Source organism: Triturus cristatus, chromosome 3_1 (assembly GCF_964204655.1).
Source record: "Triturus cristatus chromosome 3_1, aTriCri1.1, whole genome shotgun sequence".
In the NCBI taxonomy this organism is placed as follows: domain Eukaryota; kingdom Metazoa; phylum Chordata; class Amphibia; order Caudata; family Salamandridae; genus Triturus; species Triturus cristatus.
The window spans coordinates 667,654,828-667,677,685 of NC_140583.1; the positions used below are offsets into that span (position 1 = coordinate 667,654,828).

A 22,858-nucleotide genomic window follows, 5' to 3' on the forward strand; every position below is an offset into this window, starting at 1 on the left:
TCAGAGTGGGGCTGCAGAAACACACATGCTCCCTTTGTGTCTGGTATTAATGCTGAAAATTCTGCCATTGCCTTTGGTAAACTTTAAGAGTCTCCGGCCTCCTCAATTGTTGTATGCCTATGTCTACCTTCTCCTAGACTCTAATGCTGATCTTTCAAGAGCCAGGTGCCCAGACTAAGATGACTGACAATTGCCAGGGGTAGTGATGGAAAAAGTAGAGGTGATGGACTAGATGAAAGATCCAAGGGTGGCAGCTTGCTAATTGGACCAGAAGAAGGCCTCATTAGGACACATTGAGTTACAATCATCATTTTTATCTCCTCGCCTTGAACCTTCCGAAGGGCCTTGGAGATCAGAGGAAAAGAGGGGAAGGCATACAGAAGCTCTCAGACAAGGAATTGATAGCACATCTGCTCCCCATGCTCTCTGAGATGGAATCAGCGAAGAAAAACCTTGGAAGGAGATCATTGCTCCCTGAGGCAAACAGGTTGTTCCAAGGTTGGCTCAAAGGGCAGACTATATTCTGAAATAGCTGAGCATATGGTTTATCAAACAGAGGTTGATAGGGAATTTCTGGTGCTCACTTCTGTGTATGTATTCGGTAGAGGTATGTCCCTAAAAAACCTTTTAATCCCAGTTACCAAAAACAGCAACAAATGTGGTCACTGTAGGATGTGCCAATGGGCTCTGGACAAGACCGAATGCTTTGGCACTGGCGATGCTGATAAATTTTGCACTATACAAACATTAACTGTGGTACTAAGTTTGTTATTTACATACAGATATGTAAATGCAATCATATAAGTGGGCAGCATGATTAGAGCTCTGAGGGATAGAGTTGGTGAACACATGAGGGCATTGAAATCAGAAGATCTAAAATACCCTATATCAGTTCGTGCCATGGAGTGTGAGGCACAGGGGCAACGCAGGAGTTTCCAGTTCTTTAGTATCGATCATGTGGCCAGGGACCGCCGAGGTGGGAATAGAGAATTGAATTTATGTCGACGTGAACCTTTGTGGATTACGAAACTGTTAGCAGTTGAGGGAGGATTAAGTGTGGATCCTGAGCTTCAGTATTTTTGGGGGGACCGAAATATTTCTCTCTCTGTAATGTGACAGATGTGTCATTGCCTCTCCATCAATATAATATTAGATGTCTCTTGATCATACTGATTTTACAATTTGGGGTTTTTAATTTGAGCCTTGCACATCTTGATCTACAGTGTGAAGGGTTATACCAACTAAATGGTGGTTGTTATATCGGATGGTCGGCTTATGAGGTGCTGACCGAGCGTCTGCTTTGAGCTAATTTACTTCGATTAATACCAATGGAGATACTCTTACACCAACTTTATGGTGGATATGAGATCTGATGGTCAGCCTATGGGGTGCTGTTCAAGTGTCAGTTTTGAACTAATCGGATTCTGTTAATATTAGGGGTGACATTTTTTTAAAGAGTTTGCTCTGAATTGGGTGGTGACAGATTTTTTGAATTTTCAATCTGACCCATGTCTTATACTGTAGTGCAAGTTAGTGTGATGAAACTCTCACTGTGGTACTCCGATATTGTATGCAATGAGGTGACAGCTGTGGGTAATATATATTTTATAATACGCATGATTTTGCTATGCCGATAGGGACTCTGGGTTTACTGCATCCGGCTAATGTGTCTCGGTCGATGACCATTGGAATAGAGGTCTCATCCGTTTTTGATGTTTACAATCGCACTTGGGTCTCTCCGGATTATTGTAAAAAATATAAGCAATTAATAAGACAATGGTCCGTAAGAGATATTTATGTTCAGCATATACATAAGATGCCACTCCTCTAAAATATTGGGGAGATTTAAATGAGTGGCATGAATGTAGGACACATAAATTGGATTGAAAATAAAGTATTGGTGTTAAGATGGTGGCCGCCGCAGTGGAAAGAGTATTGTTCATTTTCAATGCTTATGCCTATAAACAGGGAGAAAGATGGCGCTCGCCAAAGATGCCAATATGGCAAGGTGTACCCGCCACAATCCCTCGCATGTATCCGGTGCGACCTAGAGCTGAATTTTATCAGTGAATATGGGTGGACAGCAATTGTTAATTGTGAGGATTTATTGTTAGCGGTACCGACACTTAGAGGATGTATTATTATATGATTTTGATAATATTCACAGCTATCGCTTCACTAACACTCAAGTTGATTTATATACTTTTGGACCGGACTCGTGACAACTTTTTTTCTTATGAGCCAGTATGAGCTGATTCACATTGAGTGGTGGAAAGGGGGTGACCTATAGATTTGGTTTTGGTAGTAATTTGTTTTATTTTGAATTTCAGACACGTGTAACGAGAATAAAGTATTTTGTACACATGAGTTGGTTTATAAATTGGGACCTATTGATTGGCTTGCACTGCAGTATTTTGGATGGAGGGGCAATTGGCACGTGACTATGATACAAGGAACAATGTATGTAATTTTTGAAGATGTGTTATGATTGCCTGCATGTGTGGCCTGCTTTTACTTTGGAGTTAGCTATGGTGGAGGCATAAATGTGACCCACACCTGGTATGATATGCTCTTGTATGTACTTTATAGTCTGATCCATAACTATAGTGGCACTTAACCTAGGCTCAGAAACTGTGTATTGATTAGCGTTCTAATTTGTCTATGCATGAGTTTCCACAAAATGTCACATGATGGGACTAATGTGGACATATATATCATGTCACAGGGTGATAGTATTCCTGTTGAAGACATCTATTTGGCCTATGTAAAATGGAGGCTTTATTTTGTTCTAGCCCTGATGAAGCCATGGGGCAAGACGCCCAATCTACGAAACACGTGTTGGCAGTGGGTAGTGGAGCAATAAAGATTGCCCACATGACATCACTGAACTTTGAATTTTGTGCAATAATTTTCTTTGGACTTCGTGCAAATTGCGTGTGCTTAAGGACTTTTTGTTGATATGGTTCATCAATTCCAAAGGTTTTGCTAGATAGAGATTTTGAGGACTTCCCTAATGATTGATGCAAGATGGGATTGTCCATCCTCAATTACACTACCAGCACCAGAGCTGAGGAGAGAAATGTAAAAGTGATTGAATAATTTCTGCTAGATCTCTCTGGTTGGAGGATCTCATCCACTCTTCCTGGGATCAGAGACCTTGCACACTGAACTCCTCAAATATTGCTTCCATCACCTGGTGCTAGTGTCCATGGCGAAAATAATTGACAGAGGAAGGGATAGGTGAACTCTTTTATTCATATTGCTTGGTAGAAGTCACCACTGAAATGCTTGCCAGTTCTCTGCAGTGACCTGCAAGTCATAGTTCAGAGAACTTGAACACCACTTAGCTAGCTAGCAAAGGTCGCAGGTGAATTAAGACCATGGAGCCACTGCAAGGATTGACATCATCCCCCTCTTGCACCATCTGCTATTGCCTGGCCATTGCTTCATTCTTCTAAAGTAGGTATGACAGATGTTCCCTTCTTGCCTGAGATTAAAACACTAGGTCTTTTTGTAACAGTGCACCTAGGAACTGAAGTCTCTGGCTCAAAAGAAGGTGGTATTTCTTTGAGTACACAATCCAATCACAGCTCTGTATTATTTGACAGGTCTCCTTGACCTCTTTGGCAGCCCTTGCAAAAGAAGATGCAGAAATTAGCCAATCATCCAGATAGGAGATGAACAGATTCCCCTGGCATGAAGTAACACCACCAATGGAACTAGAATGTATTTCCAAAAGGGCTTATTTCGACCCCTGGGGAAAGAAGATGTGCCAAAAGCTTTTCTTGTGTTGAAGCCCGGGCACCAAAACAAAAGATGCACAGGAGCCCAACAACTTTCAGTCCTCTGCTGACTTTTTAACCATGTCCTCCAACTCCAAAACTTTCAGGTACACCAAAAGGTATATTTTGAAGTCAGTTACCAGTTAACAACTATGAAGACTTGGCCCAATTTATTTTGCTGAAAGATTTACATTCATTAATAATAAAGATCACTGGCCTTACACCTGTGTTCTGAAGTGACTAATGACAGAAGGTGGCATGGTTTTGAGTATTATCACCGTATCCCTCTTTTTGCTACATTATTTGTTTAATAGCAATTTTCTAAAGTGTGAACCATAAGAAAAGAATACATATATGTTTAAGTAGAAACAGTTAATGCTATAGAGTAAACTCATGAAATAATAATAGATGTAATGCAGTTAAAAAACAACAAAAGTTATACATAGGTACAAAAAATAAATAGACAGTTTGTGTAATGGATGGGCAGCAGATGCTGTGATAAGAATACACACAATTGAGCCAGTTTCAGAAACATTCCTGAGTAATGATGGCAACCTCCTAAATACAGCAAAATGTAATCACTTTACACTCTTGAACTATCCATCAAAGAATGTGAGAGAATCAGACAAATGTCTACAAGTGAAACAACTGACCTTGCCTGCATCACAAATTCGACATCTATACCAGTGCAACTCAATAAATTCTGGTCATCAACATCGAACAAGATGAGCATGGGGATGTTAACTCGCTAAAACATTGCTGATGCTTCAGTGAACACTGAATTTCCAATTATTGCAAGTGGAATGATTGTCAATGAGGAGTTGTTGGCTGCAGAGCAGTAGTCAAAAGTTAGGGGCTATATTGTTCAAGAACTTAACAGCAAATTGGAGGAAGCGGACCTTCGTGCTGTGCCACATGTTGAGTGGGCTGTTAGAAATTATTCCAATCGAGTCATTGTACTGTCTAATGACCCAGATGTTATTATTGTGCTGCCTAGATTATTTGCAATGTTCATAAGTCAAGGATTTTCAGAGTTATGGATACGTTATGGAACGGGCAAGAAAATACACTCATTCCCACTTCATATTCTGTACAAGAAACATGACCCACAGATGCCCAGTGTTCTTATCAAGCCACATATTCTCAAGGGTTATGACACTGTGAGCAAATTTCAAACAAAGTTTGGAGCTTTTACTGCTGAAACCAAGAAGTTTATAGAAGGATTTGCAGAGAAAGAATAAGAATGTGACTTTAAAGACGTAGAAAAATGCATTGCTCATGTGCGGGAAATCAGTTCTGACTGTCACACATTTGACGATCTTCAGTACTGTGAGTTCAAGAGATTAGTCCTGCAAAGTGACCTTCACTGATGTTATATTCTCTGCCTGGACACACTAAAAGAGGGTTCTACTCGATCAGAAGATGTGTAAAGGTTTTTGATCATGCATATGTAGAGTAAGATCCATGTAAATTTGGTTGGTAAGCTATTGATGAGGTGCTAAAACCTACAAAATTTCTAAAGCCTCTATACACAGAACTTACACGTACATGTACTTGCAAAACCTGTGCTACAAAAAGATGTCCCTATCGATATGCTCTTCTCAAATGTTCAACATTCTGCAAATGTACCACAAGCAATTGCCGAAACAAATAAATAAAGTGAACTATGAAAACGTGTCTAGAACAGGAGTGATAAACATTATTTTTTTCATATTCAGATAATAATCATTGATTGGTGTATACATAAAAGGATTAAAATCCATTATTATTTGTTTCATTCCTATATATGTCTCTTCTTCCACTATTATAGCCACCATTTTGGAAAATGGTGGAAGGGTTGCTCTGAGGAGTTCTCTATAAGACTACTTGACCCCCAGAACCTATGCTTTGAAAGCAAAATGAAGTAAATAGGGCACCTGGTTCCTGAAATATTACATCATCACTGCAACAAATCCACCATTTTTAAAAATGTTATCTATAAAAATTAAACCCGGATCATCAATGTCTACCCAAGCTTAATTACTTCTCAAATGATACGAACACACAAATCAAAAATGAAAATCTCTGGACAACAATTTTAGGTATATCAAGGTATCAAGGAGCCAGGACTACAATGATGGATTGTGATAGTGTTCTTTTCTTCTTGAAAATAGGTATTTCCAAGAGAAGAGTGTTGGTGCTTGACAAGTTTCAAGGGCCTTTTGATACTGTCAGATAATTTGTTTCTGAGTTGATTGCTTTGTGTACTATACAAGCCAGTTTGTGACACACAGTCCTAATATATGGAGGAAAATACCACTGGCAACCTCAGTTGACGAAGCAGTCATTTTTACTCATCCAGTACTGCCTGCTTCTGACTTTCATCAGTCACATTGCTCTGTAAGTAAAAATTGAATCTTTGTTAAAATTGAAAGCTATGGACACTGAGTGGCAGGGTTGGCAAGTGTCTGATCGTAATAGGTGTCTAGATGTCTGGTCATGTCTCAGTGCACAGTCATTTAGCCCTATTTGGGTGGGCTTTAACTAGATGATCACCATAACCTGGTTAATGCCTGTCCACTGTATATACCATGTGAGCATGGTCATTTCTAGCTGCTGGAGTACAGGTCATGACTAGGGAACCGCTTTTCACTTGATGCTGATAGAATTTGGTTGCTCCTTGCCCTGGGTTGCCTTGTGGAAGTTCACAGCAAGGAAAGGTGGAGCTCAGTGCTGGTGCACGGAGTGACACTGCACAGTTCACAATTGGAGAGAGAGTACTTCTGCCATATGCTTGATCGTGGTAGGAATGCATGATAACTGAATGAGGACAGAGATACATGTCCTCAAAATAGCTGATAATAAGAACTTTGGGACTACTGGCATGATATGATAGTAAAAGCACAAAGTCAGGTCTGAAAGCAAGAACAACCAACATATTTTCTCTTCATTAGTAGTGTCCGAGAGATAACTGTAAGGAAGCATTGTGTTTTAGCATAATGTGGAGTTTTGTTCCCCCTAGCCCAAAAGAGGATCTATGGCGCTTCTTACGGACCTAAAAGAAGGGGGGTTACTAACCTACCCCACACCTAAAATGTAATGTGCAGTATAGGTATTCCCCTGAAAAAGTATACCTGGTATCGCAGATAAAAATGATAGCCCAACACTTATGGTCGCCCAAAAGTGCCCTATAGGTCGGAGGCACTGGTCAGCGCACAGCTGATGAATGGCTTCTGTGCGGAGTGCGCAAACTACCTACCCATCTCTGCTCACCTGCATCGAGATGCACATTTGATCGATCCTAAGGGTTGGACTATCATTTTTATCTGAGATACCAGGTATCCCTTTTCAGGGGAATACTTTTACTGCACATTTCATTTTAGCAGTGAGGTTGGGTAGTAATCCCTCCTTCTCTTAGTTCCTAAAGAAGCGCTGTGGATCCTCTTTTGGGCAAGAGGGTGTAAAACATGTCGACCTGACCACCGCCACTTTTTTACGGCTACTTGGGTACATTACACTCCCACAACAGCCCTGTCCCTTTTATTAGGTCTTTTAATCCTGCCAAGCGAGTCATCATATTAAAAATTCTACCTGGCATCTCTTAGACAGTTTTATTCTCCGTTCACTTGTACATACACTGTCACTCCACCCCACACATCTAGTGTAGTGTAGTTCCTATATCCCTGATAGGCTCTGCACATTGGAATAATATACACTATAGTTTTGACATAGGACTTAGGTCAGTATGTCTCTATTGAGTACATTAAACTTAATTACTTGTGTGTGCCAGCTAACTCTGAGGTCACTAGAAACTTCTTGAATATACAAGAAGGGATTAGTTTCTGACAACTGCATAAACATGACAACTTTGTTTCCCTTAGAGTCGGAACAATCTTAGAACCGTGGAAACAATAAATAACAGTTTCACTCAGTCAATGGTGCATGCTTCGTTTCTACAGAGTTGCATAGAAATAGAGAGATGGGCGTTTCAATAAAAAGGGTTTATTGAACAGTCCTATTTCTCGTGCAAGAGATATGAACTGCCACAATCGTAAGACAGGCTGCGAAGTACAATATGTACAGAGTTAGCAGTAAGATAAAATAATACTGCAATAGCATGGTTTGTAGCTATGACATATATTAATTAAAATACATACATAAATAACACAGGCTAAAATGTGAATACTCATCTGATGCTTCTAAATTGTTCTACTCCAGTGTACCTAACCTAAGTGTAGTACGAGGTAAGAAGTAGGTGCTGTTTTCTAAAGTATAGCTAGCTATAGTTTAGTTTTGCCAAGAGTTGCCAAAAGTTTCTCTAAGTTCTAGTCTGCTCCATACCTTAGAATGTGCGAGGTTGGAATCTCTTTCTGGGACTCAATATCTAACACCCCGTAAGGGGAGTCGGAAACACTGGAGCTGGATTCTCTGCGAGGAGGATGATAGCGTCTGGTCAGTGCATCAGGCTGGAACTCGATCTCCTTTCGAACTTGCCGTGGCAAAACGCAAGTTGGCAGTCAAACTGGATCGTACCGGAACCGTGGTTTGCCAGGGCAAGTGCAGGTATATTTATACCTTGAAGGTGTTTAGGAATGCCGGTATTGACGGAAAAGTCGGGCATCGGAAGGTCATGAATGAACCCCTAAGGAATAGATGTTCATGCATAATAAATGAGTTCTTGGAGAAATCAATATCCAAGCAAGGGAAATTCCTAAAGGCTTAAGAGTCTGGTTTTCCAAGAACTCATTGTGACGCGGATGGACGGATGTAGGAGACCATGCCTGTATTTGGTTAGCATGGACAATGCCTAAATAAGGGCTGGATTTTCTATGCCTAAATAAGAGCAATATGAATTGTAGCTATATAAGGGCATAAATCGGGAAACCTATATACGGAATCTAAATCTACACACAACACTAGGATACCCTCATAGTTTCACCACTCATCATACGGCAAAACAAGAAAAGATCTCTGCTAAAGCGACCCTTCCTGAGACCCGTAGGACATTGCAGCGCCTGCCCTACAAGGAGCACCCCCGATGATGAAGCATGACATCCCTAAGGATGTGCGAGGGCACCAAGAAATAATCCTTAGGATTCCCACTTCCTGTTTCGTCCTCAGTCCCACCTTCTTTACTTCATTATAGAAAAAGTATCCCTCCCATTTGTTGAATTCAAAGAGTTGCACCACCTATTGTTAAGTATAGTGCTTCTACTGGAATCAGAGTATATTTTCTCTCAATGCTTTTTTAATGTGCCACTATATATTTTTAAAGTACTGTTTTGGTGTCAAAATACAGTGAGACCTATACATTCTAAATAATGTATTTTCATGTATATGTGTGATGATAATAGTGAAATCCAATGAGGAGCTATTTACTCACTTAATCAAACAGTGTAGTTGATATTTTGATGACAGTTTCAACATGTGTTTTTACTACGCTACTAAAATTGTATTTAAAAATATTTTTCTATCATATTTAAGTATAGCACAGTGTTCATTCTTAATTGTGAACATATACACTATGTACTGGATCCATACTGTACTCTTTTTAATTACAATGTACATTAAAATAATGGTAAGTTCTTTATATAACTATTCTGTCAGCAAGTGGAACTAAACTGTAATTTCACAATTGCATACAAAGTTGGAAATTAAGTGTTCCCTTTTACAAATGTAGCTCTTTCTTTATAATTATAGGAAATCCCAATGAACTTTGTTGATCCAAAGGAGTATACTATTCCAGGCTTAGTGAGGAAGAATCGATATAAAACTATTCTCCCAAGTAAGTGTGTTTGACTAAATTAATTAAAACTGTTAAATGCTGCTTTACTTCTCCCCATTGATAAAGTATCTATCACTGAAGCAAGGGAGGCCAGTGGTCATATAATTGTCATCTTAGTTAATATGGACACGGCCCCGGTGTAAATTGCAACAATTTGGTGTACCAGTGAAACAACATTACAAGAGATCACCTCTGCACATCCTGTTTGGAGCAGCTAGTGGCCGGTAACAATATTGATATGGTCTATTTTGGAGGACCACTTCTGCATTACTGGAGACCATGCTTTTGGACCTGTGACCAAAACCCTGCTTGGGGAACTGCAGACCTATTCGTGTCATATTTCTATGACGGTATCCAACGAAAATAGGGCAACTCAATAATCTCCCACGAAGCTTGGTATAAACTCATAAATATAACAAGGTGTTCCGGAAGGATTCATGTGTGATCTTATTTATTTGCTTGTCAGATTAGTACATTAATCCAACCCTTTTCAAAGTCATGAAATGAAAAAGAATAATAAGGCGTACCAACATAGATTAATTCTTATAATCACAAAAGATGTTTACTTGAACCAGTTAAAGCATGTCATATGTCATGTCAATCATATAAATCCAAACTCTTTTTTTCAATGTTATAATAAAAATCCCCTGCCAAACAATACATTCAGGGAATTTTTTAGTACAGAGTTATTACTGTGGGACGGTGTATCCACCAAACACAATATGCACTGGTAACAAGAAGTCCATTCTCATTTACAGTTAGATGCAAATGTAGTGGTTTTTAGGTCGAGCCTATAGCGGCAGCGCGCATGCGCTGCTCGCTTTGCGAGGCATGCAGAACGAAGTATGGCGTGGAAGGTCCGTGGAAGCTCCGCCCATCTTTTTCATTGGCTTAGGTCCTAAATGCTGCCTTACGATTGGTTTTAGCCTTGTTAGTCCCCCCTCATGACGGCCATGTCGTCATTTGTATCCTTCCATGGCTACTGGCCCCTTTACTTTGAACACTAGTTTCTTCCCGTGCCATCCGCCCACTCCCGCAGTCCATGACTTCGCGGCACCCCGCCACCCCCGCACTCCCGTTCGTGCCTTCTCGCCTGCCCGCACTCCCGTTTCCAATGCAATAGGTCTCGTGTAAATACGAGTCCTATTGCATTGCAAATGCTTGTTTTTTTAGGTAGACCTGTGAAAGTTGTGATCTGTCTATGCACGTTTTGAGAACACTTTAGAAAGCAGACTTCCTAACTTGATATACTTCGACGCACTGAAACTGTCCCTTTTCTTTACTTTTGTTCTTTCGCATGCATGGTATACCCTTCGCACCTGCAGGGCCTAGAAACTGATTACATAGTAGTGCGCTATATAAATATTATCATCATCGTGGGAAGTAAAAGGCTCTTTAGCTCGACTGATGATGCTCTTGCTCAAGCCCACTCCCATCCATACGGCCACTCCCCACTCAATCCAGCTTCTGTCACAGCGAGTGGACACCACGTGCCTGGAAAGGCCACAACCTACCAGGTCCAACCCAATCCCATTGACTAGATCCGCCAGCAATCATTTCATCTTCACCAGGCCCCACCTCCGTGTTTCTTAATTTTCATTAAGAGCCAATCAGCCGGCCCTTAGCGCAGGGGGGCATGCCAGTGCTGATCAAAGTTACATGGTCTAACTGGGCTAATGAAAGCCGCCTGCCATGGCAGACAGCATGCCGGGCCCTGGAGGGGCATGACCAACGTGAAGCCATTCCGGGAAACAAGAATTCCATCGAAGGAAGGAGGCATCCTGGCTTGCTAATGGGAAGCAGAATGGTGCCCGGAGCCCACGCACTGCCCCCGCAGCGAGCTTCCTTCAGCAAAGACGCCAGTGTGCATAGCAAGCCTACCCAGCAGTGCTGGGCCAGCACTGAGTGAGCACTCTCTGACGACCCCTGCGCAAGACCTCAACATGCCAAGCGTTCCGCCCAGCAGGCACCATGCACTCTCGAACGGCCCTCGCGGCAGGCATCACAGGCGTCCATTGGATCAACTACCCTGTGACACCTGAAACTAGCGTCTATGGTGCCCCGTGCTCCCTTCCGCCTCTTTGTGAAACTGTAATTCTACCTCAATTGAAACCCGTCATGACTGTAAATAGAATTCAGAGCTAGAGGCAGCGTGTGTGCATCCTCGGGACGGATGTATTGCCACTTATCAGTCAGAGCCACGGTGGTGGGCTGCTGGGAATGACAATTGATGCTGCCCGGACTGGTTAAGATCGAGGTAGGGACAGGAGACCAGGATCCATGACAGTCTTGGAATATCCACACAAAGTAGATGTGAATAAAACGAAACCCAGTGAAAGTAACTCATGGAGTCGGGGCTTATACTTAGACTATGGCAGAGAGCCAGCCTTCCTGGAACCATGTAGGACACCCCTGAGTTAATAGCATCTGAGGCGAATGCTGCACCTGTGCCGAGGGCAAGGGGAGTCCGATTTTGTTTATGATGCTTTTAGATGGGTGCTGAAAATTAATGAGAGAAGATCTATGCCAAGTGAAATTAAACGTAAGGGTGACAAATTGGTATTATTTTCAAACGCTTTTCAGCCCTCTGCACATAATGCTCTTTTTGAGAAAGACAACTGAATGTGCTAACCTGAAAGGCAGGTCAACGGTCTTTGTTTGCAGTTTTTTATACAGCGAGAACTTAGCCAAGGGGCATTGGAGGGCTTTATGTGAGCCCCAGATTACTTTACAAAAGGTTATGTTTTTTGACATGGGCAAGTGTGTGAACTAGTCTTTCTGAATGTGACACCTTTGACATGCATTGCAAGTGGAGGCAAGGAGGTAGTTAGAAAAAAAAATACGCTACATTTGAAAGGTGGAGAGAGAACAAGGCTCTACTACGATTGTGGTGTCCATGCAGGACAAGGCCTATCTGCCCTGGGGTTGTTAAGTACCTATGGGGAATACCACAATATATCTTTCCATCTTTCTTTCATCTTCCTTTGACCTTTCTTTCTTACAGTTTGATTTCATTTATTTTCTTCTCTCTTACACTGTTTTCATCTTCCATCTCTCATTTTTACATAATTCTTTTAGTTCTGTATTTCTTTCCATATTTTGTCCTTATTTCCATTTTTTATCTTTCTTTCCATCTTGGCTTCTGTCCATTTTTAGGTACTTGTACTTGCGAAATCTCTTATGAAGGAAAAAAAAAAATCTTAAAAGGGGCACATTACTTATCTTTACATACTATTGGTTGGCAACCATGTCACTCGGTTTTAGGTCGAGCCTAGCAGCAGTTTGAATGCGCTGTTCGCTCTGCGCGACTACTTTAGTAGAGTATGGAAGAGAAGCCGCGCCCACTCTCCTCCCCTATTTTTCATTGGCTTGTGTCATTGTCTTTCGTAAATGCTGCCTTTGGATTCGTTAATTGGCTTGTCAGTCTCTCGTTAGTACCTTGTCTTCATTTGTACACTCCCATGGTGACTTGCCCTTTCACTTTGGTTGTTTCACGGGACCTGTTATAAAGTCTGTAAGCACTATTTACTTTCTTGAGTTTCTCTTACTGCAGGCCGGACATGCGTTGCTTCAGCTAAAACCGCTTACATTTTTTTAAGCAGCACGGTCGCCCCGTAACACAGGCACCTGCTTTCAATCACTTTAACCGGTAATTATCTCCTGTCTGTATCAATCCCCCTCAATGTGTAATGAATTTAGAAATGATTAGCGAATTAAGTCATGTGAATTCCAGGTAGCACATATTCCTGTGCTAATGGGCTGAAACTGACAACCGCACATCTGTGTTACATGACATCTGTACTAAAGGCACCTGACGGGTTGTTTTCAAAAGCCAGTTTTATTAACAAAAAGACCACCAATACCACCACCAATACCACCACCGCTGCCAATACCACCACCACCAATACAACTACAGCCACCACCGATACCACCACCACCAATACCACCACCACCACCAACACCACCACCATCAACACCACCAATACTACAACCAATACCACTACCACCACCACCACCAGTAATACCACCACCACCAATACCACCACCACCACCAATACCACCACCACTGCCAGTACCACCACCAATATCACCACCACCGCCAATACCACCACCACCAATGCTACCATCACCAATACCACCACCAAAACCATCAACACCACCAATACCACTACCACCACCAGCACCAATACTATCAATACCACCACCAATACCACCACCACCAATACCAGTACCACCAATACCAATACCACCAATACCACCACCACCACAAATACCACCACCAATACCCCCAAAACCACCACCAATACCACCACTAATACCACCAGCACCAATACCACCACCAATACCACCACCACCAATTCCACCACCAATACCACCACCAAAACCACCACCAAAACCACTAACACCAAATACCACCACAACCAATACCACCACTACCACCAATACCACCACCACCAATACCACCACCACCAATACCACCACCAATAACATCACAAATACCACCACCAATACCACCACCACCACCACCAATACCACCACCAATACCACCACCACCAATACCACCATCAGTACCAAAACCACCACCAATACCACCACCACCAATACCACCAACACCAATCCAATACAACCACCATTACCAATACCACTGCCAATACCAATAACACCACCACCAATACCATCCCCACCAATTCCACCACCACCAATAACACCACCACCATTATCAATACCACCACCAATACCACAACCAATACCTCCACCACCACCAATACCACCAGCACAACCAATATCACCGCCACCAATACCACCACCAATCAGTAGTGGCTCGTGGAGGGAGTGCTGCAGGGCGGTGGGGCGGGGGAGGAGCAGGGTGGGGGGTAGTAAACTACAGAATACAGCCGAACTGAGGTAAGTAAAGAAATAAGTAAATAAAACAAATTTTGTTGCGCGCACTGCATCGCATTTGGCAATGCAGCGCGCGCAATGAAATTCGTTTTATTTATTTATTTGTTTACTTACCTCTGTTCGCCCATATGCCGTACTTTACTACCCCCCACCCTGCTCCTCCCCCGCCTCGCCCCACTGCCCCACAGCACTCCGTCCACGAGCCGCTACTGCCACCAATACTACCACCACCAGTACCACCACCACCAATACCACCAGAACCACCACAATACCACCACCAATACCACCTCCACCACCAATACCACCACCACCAATACAACCACCACCAATACCACCACCGCCAGTACCAGTACCAATACCAATGCCACCTTCAACAACACCACCAATATCAATACCAACACCCCTATACCAATACCACCACCACCACCACCAATACCGCCACCACTAATACCACCACCACCAATACCAGTACCATCACCAATACCAGTACCATCAGCACCAATACCACCACCACCAATACCACCACCACCAATACTGCCAACACCAATACCACCACCTCCACCAATACCACCACCACCAATACCACCAATGCCATGATCACCACCACCAATACCACCAATACCAGCACCACCAATACCACCACCACCAATATCACCACCACCAATACCACCACCACCACCAATACCACCACCACCACCACCACCAATACCAATACCACCACCACCAATACCAATACCACCACCTCAGCGCCTCTCACTCACTAGTAATAGCAGGGGCAATGTACGATGCCAGAGCTGCAGCTGAGACCATCCCTCCCTCCCTCCCTCCATGCCTGCCATAAAGCACAGCCCACCCCACACCAGGAGGTGAAGCAGGGCTCTACTACAGCTGTAGTTTTTTTATTAGGTTAAAGATAGCAAAGACATCACGCAATGCCACACCATACACTCAAATCACAGAGAGGGCAGTAAATAGCCCCCTCCCTCCCTTCCTCCTGAGTTGCGACAGTGTAATCACTGAGGGAAAGGTGTTGGAGCTCTTTGTCAGTGTTTATAGCTCGGATCATATGAAACTCTCACTTCACACTTTGTGTCTGTGTAATTTACAACACTTACCGATCTTCTTCACTGCACTATTTATCACTACTTTGAAGGCGACGCAAGCCAGTCTCTTCCTTTGATATTTACAATCTAACAAGCGGTCGAGAAGGCCCTTTAATTGCAATGTGATAGGTCTCGCATTTGCGAGAGTTTAAGCTATTAGTATTGTAAATGACAATGCCTTTTATTTATGTTTTAAAACCCCAAAATAAATAAAAGGCATAGTCATTTACAATTCCAATTGCTCAAACTCGTGTGAATGCTAGACCTATTGCATTGCAAATGTTTGTTTTATTTTTGTGAGGATGATCTGTCGATGTTTTGGTCTCCAGAAGCAAAACAGTCCACGAAACCATCATCAGGACACACAGATTATAAAACGGCCCAACAGCACTAACTCACAAGAATTCGATGGATAGAAATTACAATAAAACAAAATCACAAAAAAGGCAAGATCTATCAAATTTTCTTCCGGCCTTTAAATCCACATATTTTAAACAGCTGTCCAAATTACTCGACTTTTGTGTCTCATCCTCCCAAGTTGGAAACCCTGCGTAAATTGACACAATTTGGTGTACAAGTGAAACAACATTACAAGAGATCACCTCTGCACCACATCCTTTGAGGAGCTAGTTACCCGTAACAATGGCGACATGGTTTCTTTTGGATGACCACTTCTACATCACTGGAGACCATGTTTTTGGTACCTGTGAACAAAACCCTGACAGTGCTCGGGGGATTGCAGACCTATTGGTGTCATATTTCCTTTGACATCACGAGCGAGCAACTCGAAAGCTTCCACCATGTGGCATGTTGGGTGTGCTGGAAGCTTTCTGCAATATTTCTAAGTGGAAAACCCAGCACAGCAGGATGTGCCTGGCTTCTGAATGTCCCCATTGAGTACTGACTTGTGTATCTCGTTGCCACTGCGCTGGGCCCATATGAAACTCGTTCACACCACAGTGCAATTTTGCGTGCATCTGGGAATGGTGCCCTACTGGTTCTTAAACCAATTCCACTGGCTCAATAAATTCCATAGCAAATATTATACACACAAACGACAGAGAGGCACATTGGTAAAATATTGGCAGTGCCACGCTCTCCTCAGCTGTGTGCTAGAAAAACAAATCTGTAAAGCAAACTGATGTCATGTTGTAATGTAGTCTCTCTTCATTTCATCCAGCCACCATTTCTAGACCAGGCTAGAGAGAGCTTTAGTTTTTGTCAGAGCAATGGTCACTCTAAAAACAAGCATAGGCAAAACAAACAGGTCTCGCCAATGCGAGTTGTTTGCTTTGTCAATGTGTTAGCCATGTCCACCAGCATGGGTGAATTAAAAAAAAAATCACTATAATGTGTGACACGACCAGCGCTGTCTGCATCATAGCACTTTTATTTAGTGCTGGCGGGAGGACAGGAGGCATCGCAGAGTTTAGTGTTTTAGTGCAACACGCAGGGTATGGGATAAAAAGAAGCACTATGATGCAGCCAGCGGTGTCCACCTTTTTTGTTATAATGGGTGAGGGCAACCAGCAATGGAAGGAGGAAGGGGGTGAATGGGGTCAAGTCTTATCTTGCTGATGGCATCATGGAGGGAGTACAACAGAGGGTGTGGGTAATAAGAAGTGCTATGACATCGACAGCAGTGTCCGTGTCATATCATTTTATTTGTTATGGTGGGTGAGTGGCAGCTATCAGCAGTGGAAGGTAGGAGGGCGGATGTGCATGGGCAAGCAGCACCGGAATGAGGAAGGGAGGGTGAGTGAGTGCAATCAGCAGCATAATGAGGTAGGGTGAATGGTGTCAAGCAACAATAGAAGAAAGGAGTGAGGGCTGGTCAGTGGCGGCAAAAAAACAACAACTTGCACAATCGGAGGGACGAAGGGGGCAAGAAGCAACAAGATGCAGAGTGGGAGGGACAGCTGGTGGGGGCTAGCAACATAGACAATGGAGGTAGAAGGGCGAAGTACAGAAAAAATCCAGATAAAAAAGACACACTCTGGCAGAGTACTTAAACTGAAAAAAACGTGGAGCCTAACAAAGTAAGCAGTGGAAGGACACAAGCAATGTGTCTGTGCGCCAGGGGAGGGACAACCATACGAAGAGGAAGGAATACTTTGGCAGCTGACCAATAAGTCAGAACCAAATGAGAGTGACAATGCAGCCAACCACTGGTAGGAAAGAGGCCCCTTAGCACATTATATAGAAAACAAAAGATTTCAAAAGCAACAGCGCATGCACTGAAAATGTTAAACATCACACTTACTCCAACTAAAACCCTAACTCAACCCAGACAAATTAACCCTCACAAAACAGAGACAGGTTCTCAAGTGTGGGTCTTACCTTTCACCACAACAAAAGAAAATTGTAAAACTGTGATTGTCTCCTCTGTACTTTCAACTTTAACCAGTCTGCATGGATGAAAGCAGGCAAAGGCAATCGGAAAGACAGACTTAATGGCTAACAAATATAGAGCCAGTAGTAGGAAAGTGCTTTTTGGCTGTTCTGTCCCATAACGCTAGTGGCTGGCGAACAAAACATGAACCTCAATACAATACACAGCCACCCTCTCATGTCCTCTTGCTGTACTACGCAGAAACACAAAAGTTATCACCTACCCATCCTGAAACGGATAATCCCACTAAGCATGTTACAGTGCATATGCTGTGTGCTGCTGCACTTTGCTTTGCACATTGCTGTCTGCCCTTGAAGTTGAGTTCTGGGCGTTGACATCTGCTGAGGGAACTCCCATATGCACCAACCAGTCTGACACTGGAGAATTCTGGACTTTGTCCACAGCTCTTGACTTTCTCTCTGAATAGTGCAGCTGCCCAAATCAGTGCAGGGTTGTATATCAGAATTTCTTTTTTTTTAAATCACCTGACATAAATATTGTGTCCTAAATATTGTTTATAAATACATCACCCCATTGAGTGTAAATTTTCTTTTGTAAAACTCCAATAAACGATTTTTTGTAAACAATATTTTTATTACATTAATATATATATTTTTAGGACCCATTATTTCTGTCTGACAATATTTTGGTTACAGTATTCTTGTACCATGTCCAGCACAGTGTATGTGTGCAGCAAAGAGACTGGAGGTAGTTAGGTTAGGTACTGGGAAAATTACTACATCTCATTGTAACGCTTGGGTAGCTGGGTCCATCATGGACAGTCAGCAGTCTTTGAGTGGCTGATGGGTGTGATTTATTGGAACTTTGAATCATAGAGTTGGCAGGGAAAGTGATAAGGAAGTGTGCCAGGCCTGCCCACAGCAATCTATACACCGGCAACAGGAGGCACTGTGATAGTGTCTGGTTTAAGATATGTGGCACAGCAAGGTGGCAGCAGAAGTCTTTGAGTTGCCATGGGGTACAAGTTACTGGAACCTTGGTGAAGGTTGTGGTTTCTGGTAGGGAGAGATGATTTGTGAGTGCAGGGCACTCTCTGCAAAACACATAGGATAGGAGGATGTGAATGCAGGATATCCTTTGGTAGGCAGACACTAAGCTGCAGTAGAGGAGGTAACCTTAAGAGCATTTATTTATCCACCCGTTAATTTACCTCCATAATCATCCACACAAAACAATTATCCATTCACCCTTAAAAGCCATTTGTCCAGCCATCCATGCACTTACTCACCTATTCACTCATCCATCTATTCATACATCCATGCACACTCCACTCTACTCACTTGCCCAATCATCCATCCTTGCACTCACTTATACATCCATTCATCCACCCATTAATGTATTCATTAATCCACTCACTTGTCCATTGATTAATTTGTGCCCTCACTCTCCAAGCCATCGTTCCATCCACACCCTCACCCACACATCTATTTATGCACTCACACATTCTCACATACATTTTCATCTGTGCACTCACTCACACATCCATGTACTCACCCATCCATTCATTCAGCTATGTTAAGACATTTTGTGCCCAATCCCCTTTTGGCTTATAAGAGGAATGTGAATACAGTGTGCAACAGCTATTAATCAAAAGGCCATTGCTTTTAATGATAAACAGTCCAACATATTTTTTTTTAACAGTGGATGAGGAATTCTTCACTGGTAAACTACCCTGCTCTCATCCTTTCAGTGTGTCATAAAGAGGCTGAAAGTGTGCCAAAAGGATGGTTTCTGATTTTATTCTTCAATTGAGCCCTTGTTATTTCATGATGTAGCTCCTCCTTTCTATAAGGTGTAGATGTGTTTGCTGTATTCCACCTGTGAGGCTCTGATAGTCTCCTTGCTGAAGCCACCAAATCCGGCCCATATTAAAAAGGCCACTATCGATGTTAAATATCAATTATAAGGTTCCTAGGAGGACTCTTGCTACTAGACTCCTTACACATATGCCCAAACTCATACATCCCGACCAGGTGGGCTTCTTTCCTGGCTGCAATACAGCATGTAACATACGAAGACCTCTCACTCTAATGGATGCCGACATTTACAATCGTACGGAGGCGGCGATCTTTGCGGTAGACATAGAGAAGGCTTTTGACCACCTAGAATGGGCCTTTCTCTATACCGTCATGCGACGTTTACAATTCGGAGATGACTTTGTGGGATGGACCAGGCTCCTATATATGGACCCTGCAGCCAGAGTCCGCACAGGACACTTTGTGTCAGAGTGCTATCAGGTAGGCAGGGGGACCTGACATAGGTGCCCGCTGTCACCCTTGTTATTTGACCTCGCAGTGGAGCCCCTGGCTAATTATGCTAGAAATGGAGACACTTACCAGTGTATACAATGCAGAAGGCAGGTTCAGCACTATATGCTGAGGACATCCTGATCTTCTTACACGGCACTTGCTGGCGCTCGAAGTTGCTGGATCAATTTGGACTACTTTCAGGGCTGTGATTCAACTGGCAAAAGTCGCAATTGTTTCCTACACTGACGGACCGCGACCATCCAAGGGTGCTAGCGGAACTGCAGTGGAAACCCCGCTGCTTACAGTACCTGGGAGTGAGAGTCTTTCATGACCCCACTGATTTGCTGGAGGGGATTGTTGGGAAGGCAATCCGAGATCTTAAGAAGAGCATGGACTTTTGGAAGATGCTCACCTAGTCGGTAGCAAGCCTGGTAGCATTACTGGAAATGATTGAACTCCTGTCGCTGCTTTATTACTTTGTGGTGCTACCTGTGTGGGTTCCCCGAACTATAGGCCTGATTCACAAAGGTAAACTGAGACGAAAGTCTTGCTTTATAACTTTAGGTATTTATAAAGGGCATTTACTACTCATAAATGCCCATTGTGAATATCAAAAGTTGAACTTTACAACTTTCGGTATTCACAAAGGGCATTTACAAGCAGTAAATGCCCTTTGTGGATACCGAAAGTCATAAAGTTAGACTTTCATCTCATTTTACCTTTGTGAATCCAGCCCTATGTGTAGAGAGCTGGATACACTTATTACAGCTTTCCTCTGGGGATCAGGTGGCAGACAGGTGACTTTGACTATTGTGGTAAATAATTTAATTACCGGGACTTAATTTGATACGGAAACATAATAAAAATAGCTCAGTAAAATAAGAGGCAGAATCCGTGGTATTAGAGGTTCGGAATGGGCTTTATTCCAATGGACGATTCGAATCGTTGACTCCAAGTTCCATCACCACGGAGGTTCAGGAAGTGGAGTACATACTTTATTGATAAGTAAACACTTTTATACAATAGGCATTACAGTGAAGCAAATGCAGGAGGCGTAACAATTGACAGTGAAGATAAAAGATACATGCGTAGCAAAAGTAGGCGTAACTGGGTGTAACTAAAGAACGTCATTAGGTGTGACGTCATAATGGGGTGGTTCCATGAAGGAATTTCGCAATGTCAGCAGAAATACTTGGCAGAAATGCGCGCACAGCAGCATGACGTGTGATTGACGTGCAACTAGGGGGTGAAGGGGACTTGACATTTAGCTCTACATGTGGCGACAGATGTCTGGAGGGTCAAGTCAACCTAATCCCAAATCATATCTAACATCCTATGTTTAAAGAACTATGTTATCCAAAAGAGAGGTCTCTTAGAGTAGAATCTTATTCTATACTGACTATACTGACTGTTAGTGCGTGTACAAGCGTCTAAGTGTCTACACTAGATGCGAGGGCAGAAGTCTTCCATAATAATAGGGCTATGAATTACTTGCATAAAGACAGAGAAGCCGGGCCTTTGCTCGGTAGCTGGAAGAATGTTTACTTAAACTACTAGACAGGAATGCATAGGGCAGGGAGCGGAGCAGATAATTTCGAAGGTGAAATACAGTTTTTTGGCAGGCAACAGGCTGATGTCAGGCATCGTGAGCCGCGCAGGGAATGAGACAAAGTTCATGGTCACAGATGCAGGCTCAGACTGGAGCTTTCAGAGGCAGAAGGCAAGAAAAGCTTGATGACAGAATCAGGGCCTATTTGCCTGGACTGTAAAATGGCATAAGTGAACCATATAAAGCCGGTGGCCTTTCATACTTAGGAATGGAATATCCAGCCTATTCATGGCGGATCTGAAAGAGGACATGTTGACGGTGGACGCACATGTGTTTGCGTCTTCATAACTGGAACTGGAGGGAACATACATGTACTTGTGATTCATACATGAAACCGTTGGGGTCCAAGATAGGGGACATAACTGATCAGAAAAATCCATATTTCCACATTCCCTCCTTGTCCCCTACTTGCCCGTTAAGAGATATCAATCTTCATCAATCCGTTGATCTGTTCATATAACATCATTTGTTCTTCTTTTTTCTTCTGGGATGAATGAAATCCTGGTGGTGGAATACACGATGTGGCACACAGACCACAGATCGCTGGTCCACATTGTAGACATAGACAGCAACTGAATAGTATGAGAAAGCCAATACCTAGGAAGGATAGGACCTTCCATCCAAAGGTAGATAATACACTCCAAAACCAACCGGACCAAGTCCAGGTGCCTGGATTCTGGTGTATCTGGCTTACAATCTTGTGAAGGCGAGTTATGGCTTTATACACAGATGGCGAATTTTCTGGTATGAAAATGCAACAACTTGATCCGATGACCCTACAAGCTCCGCCCCTATCGGCCAGGATGACGTCAAGGACAAGACGATTTTGAAGCACAACAATCCGCATAGCAGACTGCTCTTCTGTTAAATTGCCTAAGGCGGAAATAGTTTTGTTCACTACTGCTTCAAGGGTTCTAGTTAATCTACGTATCAGCTTACTATTAGTAACGGTACCTATATAGGGAAAAAGACCTTTATTGAAATCTGTGTATTTTTCCCATGCTGTTTCAGTGTAATCGACTATTGGGAGATCTCT

The 22,858-nt window shown here is 42.8% G+C and overlaps 1 protein-coding gene across 1 annotated transcript in view; it reads left to right on the top strand.

Moving 5' to 3' along the window:
* Window positions 1–22,858, top strand: part of PTPN5 (protein tyrosine phosphatase non-receptor type 5) — a 542,249-nt gene that overhangs the window by 403,194 nt on the left and 116,197 nt on the right. Inside the window, exon 7 of the mRNA XM_085644723.1 lies at window positions 9,462–9,546. Coding sequence (XP_085500849.1) covers window positions 9,462–9,546 — 85 coding nt within the window. The remainder of the gene's footprint in view (window positions 1–9,461; window positions 9,547–22,858) is intronic.